Source organism: Gadus macrocephalus, chromosome 1 (assembly GCF_031168955.1).
Source record: "Gadus macrocephalus chromosome 1, ASM3116895v1".
In the NCBI taxonomy this organism is placed as follows: domain Eukaryota; kingdom Metazoa; phylum Chordata; class Actinopteri; order Gadiformes; family Gadidae; genus Gadus; species Gadus macrocephalus.
This window is the reverse complement of record NC_082382.1, coordinates 5,244,764-5,252,283: the sequence shown is the minus strand read 5'-3', so window position 1 is coordinate 5,252,283 and position 7,520 is coordinate 5,244,764. Positions and strand designations below refer to the sequence as shown.

General features: G+C 41.1%; 1 protein-coding gene across 3 annotated transcripts; it reads right to left on the bottom strand.

Annotated features, from left to right (window-relative positions):
- Positions 1-672: 672 nt before the first annotated feature.
- On the bottom strand, positions 673-7,260 carry LOC132466561 (monocarboxylate transporter 1-like). 3 transcript variants are annotated; one of them, XM_060063818.1, is made up of 8 exons: positions 6,915-7,260; positions 6,366-6,465; positions 5,254-5,282; positions 5,072-5,128; positions 4,585-4,849; positions 2,568-2,711; positions 1,569-2,342; positions 673-1,219 (listed from the first exon to the last, which is right to left on the bottom strand). In XM_060063818.1, exons 5-8 carry the CDS (start codon positions 4,799-4,801, stop codon positions 999-1,001), a joined length of 1,356 nt encoding a protein of 451 aa, XP_059919801.1. In that variant the 5' UTR covers positions 4,802-4,849; positions 5,072-5,128; positions 5,254-5,282; positions 6,366-6,465; positions 6,915-7,260; the 3' UTR covers positions 673-998. The 3 variants fall into 3 exon arrangements, with proteins under 3 accessions (XP_059919801.1, XP_059919794.1, XP_059919810.1); XM_060063811.1 differs by lacking the exons at positions 5,072-5,128; positions 5,254-5,282; XM_060063827.1 differs by lacking the exons at positions 5,254-5,282; positions 6,366-6,465; positions 6,915-7,260 and having other exon boundaries at positions 5,072-5,144.
- Between the last annotated feature and the right edge of the window lie 260 nt (positions 7,261-7,520).

The following is a 7,520-nucleotide window of genomic DNA, read 5'->3' as shown; positions in this document are numbered from 1 at the left end:
AGAGCCAGAGCCCGTCTACGAATATTAGACATTCTCTGGTAGAGCCCATGGGACCCATGAGATCGAAAAATATGAATGGGTTTCAATGGAGAGAAAGTAATTATTTTCTGGTCACAGTTTTTATATGCCCCGGATTACACATATGTTTGTGGATTTAAATGATAATTTTTCATGCAAAGAAAACTAAACATTTTCGTGAAGGAGTTTGATAATGTTAGGTTTTTTCCAAGGGGGGGTTAAAAGCATCGAAAGAGGTAAAGAAACTTATAAATCGGGGCATGTGGAGAGTTTCAGTTATGCCGATGGGGAGATTGTTGGTCTTGTCTACGCCAGTCGCAGGGAGCGTGACGGCACATACGAAATGGAGTCTTTCTCATTGTGTTTTCTCTACAGCCTTTAATTGAAAAAAATGCACAATAAACGGTCAAACTCTTGATATGAATAATTATCATTTAAATCCACAAACAACATATGTGTAATCCAGGGCATATAAAGACTGGGACCAGAAAATAATTACTTTCTCTCCATTGAAACCCATTCATATTTTTCGATCTCATAGGTCCCATGGGCTCTACCGGAACGGGCGTGACTTCGCCACTCTATATAGTTTGAAATATATTGTAAAAAATCGAATGCAATTGTATTCTGTATTCAATTTCAGGAAATATAGACTTTGTTATGGTTACAGTGATTTATTTTTCATTTAAGTCATAATTAAATGCATGAATACATTGTATGGTCATCATTGCCATGCACTCCTGATTGAGTGGGCTAGACTACAATCACATCAGACAAATCAGACACATTCAGGCCATCCTGTGTGCCTGAAAAATAATGAACTTGGAAAGTGAGGCTTGGAGGTTTAGTAGTATATTGAATATCAACTTCAGAGTGTTAAACAGTACAGAAGTAAAAAGATAATTATATTATAGAAACTATATTTCTTGGTTGTTATATGTCCAAATACAAAAAATTCAGCTCAGTAAAGAATCGATTAGTTAGACAGTATCTTCTGCCACCTTTGACACTGCTTTGCTTTTATTTGGCTCATATCTCCTACCCTCTACCTTAACCCTTCTCTCTTCCTCCTTCTTCTCTTTGTCCATTAGACGATAGTTGATGCCCATGGCAAAGAAGAGGAACACACTGGAAACAATGAGGATAATACCGCATCCCTGGTAGGTGTACTTGTAATCATTGTAGATGTCTTTGAACCTCCCTGTGGAAAATTAACAACATATGTCATTTTAATAACCTTTTCTATGCCGTTATTCAGGATGAAATTCTCGTCGTCACTCCTCAGAATATCACATGTGTGTTGGCAATTACTTATTGTAGGTATTCCATTAAGCAACAGTTAACTGTTGGAGTAGATTAACTTTATGGTGAGAGATAATGTGAGAACTGGTTAAAACCAAGGTATGATGGAAAGTGAACACAAGACAATGAAAAATTGTGGCACCGGCTCACCGTCTCCTTCATTAAAAAACAATGTTTATTTTTGTCATCATGTAATTTTTAATTTGTAAATGTTCTTTAATCAACAGTTGAATGGTGGTGGCACTTACCCAATAGAGGTGGTCCTAGCAGCACAGGGCCACACTCCACAATGGTGACCAGCCCCACAGCACTGGAGAAGCGCTGAGCCCCAACGATATCCATCAAGGTCTCAAACAGCACCGAGCTCAGCCAGCCGAAGGCGAAGCCGAAGAAAATGGCATAAATCACAAAGCCTGTGTAGGTCACAGATAAAGGTGCCATCACATGGCACACACCGTTGTACAAGACAGACGCAGCAAAGAAGTATTGTATTCTTGGTCGGATCCACTTGGTGTTGGCCACCATGCCCATGGAGGGCCTTGCCACCATATCTACAAAAGCGAGTACGGAAAGCAAAAAAGCAGCCTTCTCTTTGGGGATATCTCTACTCTTGCCGAAATTACTGAGGAAAACGAGTGGGGCGAAGAGGCCGAAGAACATGATGAAGTTGCCCATGAGATACAGCAGGAAGCCGCGGTGCTTGAACAGGGTGAAGTCAATGAAGCTGTTCATGATCTGTGATGCGGTCCTCCTCTCCGTGCCCCTCTCAACCGGTTTGGGTTTGGGCCCGATGGGTCGCATGAGAGAACCTGCCACACAGCAGTTGAAGAGAAGGCCCCCAAGGATCAGAAAGCTTCCTCTCCAGCCAAACTTGTCGAAGAACCAGGTGTTGATCGGTGCCAGGGTGGAGAGGAAGACAGGGCTGCCGGCCATGGCGATGCCGTTGGCAATGGGTCTCTTCTTGAAGAAGTACTTTCCGATCATTGTAAGTGCTGGGTTGAGGTTGAAGGCTAATCCCAAGCCTGAAAATTAAAGCGAGCAAGTGTTAGACAGTGAGCCCAGGCATTCCTTGACATTCAACAGAGGATTTACATGAATAGGACTTATAATGATGATAGTACTACTGAAGCAATACTGATTTAATTATATTACAGCAAAAGATTTTGTATTCCTTTAATGCAACACTAGGTGGCAGCAGCGTTACATGAAATAAGGTTGTTTATGCGATACAACTCAAACGTATTCACCTCCCACAACTCCAATACAGAAATAGAGCGCCTGGATGGAGTTGCAGAAAGAGGCGGCGATGAGGCCCGATCCGGACAAGCAGCCCCCGAACATCATCACAGCGCGACTCCCGTACTTATTAACCAGGATGCTGCTGATTGGACCTGAATATCGAATAGGCAAGGATGAGGGGAAGGTGGCAGAGTCTCATAGCGCACACACACACACACACACACACACACACACACACACACACACACACACACACACACACACACACACACACACACACACACACACACACACACACACACACACACACACACACACACACACACACACACACACACACACACACACACACACACACACAGCTCTAGCGCAATGACTTCAATACCATTTCTTGAATCCTCTTGTCAATGCTGCACTGCAGTAGGCCTAAATATTCTCTCATCCTTTTGAAATTATGTTTACATGTGAGGTTTCTTGAAGGCATGGTGGGGATTTTTATCTGGTACATTTTACAGAGGAAAAGATTCATCCCTCATGTCTAACTGTTAGTAGCCTATATTGCCCACCCACATATCCATTTCTATTTTATCTGTTATTTTTGATGTGCAAGCCTACACTTTATGAATACAGCATTCAAAGGTAGAACTGAATGTGATTGAATGTGTGTAGCAACAACGAATATAGACAATGCAATGCATGGCTAATATGTGTCACAAAATAAAAATAGTTTGTATAAACAGAAACTTAAATGGATGCAAGGAATTAGGTGCCACAATGTCATTTCCCTAGCATGGATTTTAATAGCACAGCAAAATGAGAATGAGTATCCGCATGAAAGATGCTTCCACCTCCCTGCCAAGTCCCCGTACCGCCCAACGAGATTAAATAGAAGCTGACAGGTTTTGTTTAGAGGTTGTCCAGACTCATTTGTGAGCGCAGAGCAGGACAAAGCAAGGTGTTTTTTTCAGGATTGTAACGAAGGCAGACTCTAAAATCTAACAATGAGTTCTTTCCTGCCCTTCAGAAAGGAGAGTGGCTAAGAATCATACAAAATCAATTGTTGGCGACCGGACCAATGTTAGACATTAGGAATGTAATGAATCTGAAATTGAAGGAGAGCCAGAGTGACCAGTAATTCAAAATCTTATCTTGAAAGTGTGTGTGCTTGGAGAGTTCTCAGGGCTACAAGTGTGATAGGATGTTGGTTTACTTATTTGGCAGGTATTGCTCCAGACTTCAAGGAAAGGTCAATAAGCTGGTCACCTTGTCAGATGTGTTTATTGCATTATAAATGAAAGAATACATGTATTCACCTTTTATATGAATGCCCACATGCTGAGTGGATTATAACCTTCACACTGTTTACTGTATAATGGAACGAATTGCCAACAACACACCCATTTTTAGGAAACCATTCTGGAAGAAAGCGTTCGTCCTTGCAATGGTCAATGGGGTCTACCCATTTATTTTACAACTAACAGCACAACAAAATCTTATGTTATCATAAACGGACAAGGATTTACAGAGTAGTTCAACAAATATAGTTTTTGTTTTTGTAACTTACCACTTCCTCGACTATGTTCTTTCGGTGGTAAAGATGCATAAAGAGGAGTAGTTTTCTGAATATTCTCAGGAATAAAATCTGTCCTTGGAGACTCTTCTAGACACTTTCTTTTATCTATACTTTATTCATGCCTGTAATTGACCTTGCAAAACATGTCAGAATTAACAGGCCATTGTAAATAGTCATTTAGTGAGACTATTATCTATTGGCTTTCAACATTCATTTCGGAAATTCATATTTATCTGTCCATTAGGGTTAATGATTATTATTATTTACTTATTTATTGTTGAATAACTAATGTTCCACTTCGACTACAGTAAGCTTAGCACGCTGTGGTTTTGGGAATCTTGGGTCATGTATAAACTCAAAACATTAAAGATTTTGTTCAAATCCAAATTAAACGGATGCATTCAATTCATTAAATGTATAAAATTACTTAGAAAAGGGAAAAGAGATCTTACCTCCTCCATACATACACGCCAGCATAATGGATGAAATCCACGACACCTGGCTGCTAGTAACATCGAAGATGACCTCAATCTCCTTGAAGAAGACGGTGATGGACTTTGGGAAGGCGTAGGAGAAGCCGATGGAGATGAAGGCGCCGATCACCACCATCCATCCCCAGCCACCCTCCGGGGGCGTGTATCCTTGAGGGCCACCGACTGCAGGAGCCATTTCTGCTGAATAGTATCCTCAGCTACAGTCTGTGCAGAGGGTCGTAGCCTGTTGGGTGAAGGAAAATAGCCAAATACTTGATACCATGATCACCTTGACTTAAAATACTATATTTCCATGTTGGTTTTGTTGTTGCTTTTTAGTAGGCTCAACTGATGGTAACATATGTGTCAGTGTTAGATAACAGAACATGAATATATGCTACAGTGCCATCTGGATCTCACGCAGCATATTTGATGCTTTTCTTTTGGAAAGATATGGCTTGCGTACCAACAAGGCAGATGTATCAACGTCAGTCAGAGGGTTTGGGATGAAGTAGAGCAATACCTGGGAGAGGAACAGATGACTATGTGAGAAATCACAGGAATAATGCCTATTGGAGGAAGTGTGAAGCTTATTTAAACAGCTGCATGAGAGTGAATGTGTTGTTCAGCATTTGCATCTGCTTGTACCTCAGCTCTCTGACTTCTCTCTGCAGCCCCTGATTCATATAACACAAAAGGTTTTGTTTGTTTTTCATCAGTGATCAGTTTTAAGCATGAATCAGAAAAATGTAGCTAGTGCAGCATGATTTTTTTGAAAACCTAAAAATCAGGTCATCAATCAAGATCACTGAATAAATTGTAGACTCAGAGAATGATTTGTGTATTAAATAACACCTTGAAAAAACATGCTATGTCTGGGGTATTGTTTGGAATCATTATGTTCTGAAAGAAGAAACAATTATTTGTTTTGGAGTTGTTCGCAATCTGTCTATGAAGTGGTAAGTATTTTTTATTACCAATTTCCCTTTCCCATTTCCCTCTCCCCCTTCCATCTATTCAACATGCTTTCTATACCCGGGAACTCTCACATGTCTCTCTCGGGTGGTGATGTATGTATATGGGATGCATCCAGAGTTCAGAGTCAAAAGGATTAAAGGTATCGTATTGTTTCCAGAGGTGAGGCTCCGCCGACAGCACATCGATCAGCCTTGGAGAACACTGCTTGTATTTGGACGGCTCAATTTAGTGAGCCAGCCTAGGTTCTACTCTGGTGGGTGGGGGAAGACAGGATGTTTTGTGGCTTGGGTTGTTTTATTGTTATTTATTTATATTTTGCATTTTCAGGCAAGGCAGACTTAATTTGGTTGACAAATTGGTCTAGTGGCGTGAAAAGTTATTGGATGAGCAAATTGTGTGTAATGAACTGTGAATATTTAATGCGCCACAGAACTTTTGTTATTGAAATGGGATTTGAGCGGCTACACTGCAGCCATAAAAAGGTGCCTCTGTTGTAGTACAGAAGTACGGAACAGAGGTTATTTTAACAAATTTAAATTGACATCGCCTGACACCCACCTCACCCGCCAACCCTTTCAGCAGTGGTTGAAAACTTTTTGGGGTGATTGCAAATGGGTGATTTTTATGTGCTTTCACACATATCTTTTTAACCAAGTAAAGTCAGAAATCTCCTGTGACCTCATATGCATATCGGGCCACCCCATGGAAAACAGCATGCTTTAACCTGCATCATAATATCAGATTGAGAGTGTGAATAACTTTGTCACTAGGACTGGGCTCACCTTCTTGTGATGGTTTATGTGAGCGTGACAATAATCGTCTTACAGGAGGGAATCACTGGTCTATAGTGCTGGAAGAGTTCAGCTCAGGGATAGCCTTAATCTGAAACAAGAGGTATACATGTATGTACACAGTATACATACACACAAACACAGTGCGCCACTTGTCCACCCACACAGCCACGTCCTATTAATTCATTCAAGAAGCTTGCTTCTCATTAGAAATTAGCCAATATTTATTAAACAATATGATGATAGTCAGAAGAGTCAAGCAATAATAATTCAACCTGCCTTACCTAATTTTAAGCTAAATATACTTCTAAAAAGATATTAATATAAAAAATAATTATTGATACAAAAACTGATCAAAAGGAGGGACGAACAATAATACAAAGTCGTGACATGATAAACAATGAGCAATATAAAATGCCTTCTTCTCCATAAATCCTAACAAAACATGTGCAAGTAAACCATACATTTTCCAATCTATAAAGGGCCATGCCATGCCATAAGAAGTGTGATCTGCATCTCTATCCGTCAATGTATTCATACCTTGCCTTTAACCAGCTCTCTTCGACACCAGACAAGCGATGGCCCTGCGTTGATCCTTATCTGTCTGAAGGGCGGCCTCCCACTACAAGGCAGTTGTCATCGTAGGGTCCGACGAGGGCCAGATGTACTAAACAAAGACAACTCTTCACACGCGATCGCTCGGGATGGGATCGCAAGTTGTCACGGCTCCTTTCACAGGAGTTTGAAAAGATTGAAGTTTACTCATTTATTACCAGGAGGGATGTCACACAGACCCACACACGCACAGTCAGTCAGTCACAATCACATACACACCAATCCTAGGGTGTGTATGTTCCTCTAGTTCCTCCAAACTGTGTGGTGGGACCTAATGCCCTGCTTTTTAAAAGGCAATTCCCCCCCCACCCCCCTTCCCCCCCTATACAAATCAAATACACACACACACAGACACACCCCTCATCATGGGTGCACTCTCACTCACACTGACACAAATTGCAATGTGTCTGGCGCCTTTTTGGGGGGGGGGGGTCGTATATAGTGCGAGGAAAAATGGAAAGGATATCAGATTAGATGCTCTTTGGAACCCTGATTTCCTGTGTGTGTTGACACATCAATGCATTTTTTTAA

Coding starts and splice junctions, on each gene's coding strand:
- LOC132466561 (XM_060063818.1), bottom strand. CDS start 4,801: ATGGCTCCTGCAGTCGGTGGCCCTCAAGGATACACGCCCCCGGAGGGT. Junction 2,712..4,584: donor GGCGTGTATGTATGGAGGAG/GTAAGATCTCTT, acceptor TTCGATATTCAG/GTCCAATCAGCAGCATCCTG. Junction 2,343..2,567: donor CTGTATTGGAGTTGTGGGAG/GTGAATACGTTT, acceptor TTTAATTTTCAG/GCTTGGGATTAGCCTTCAAC.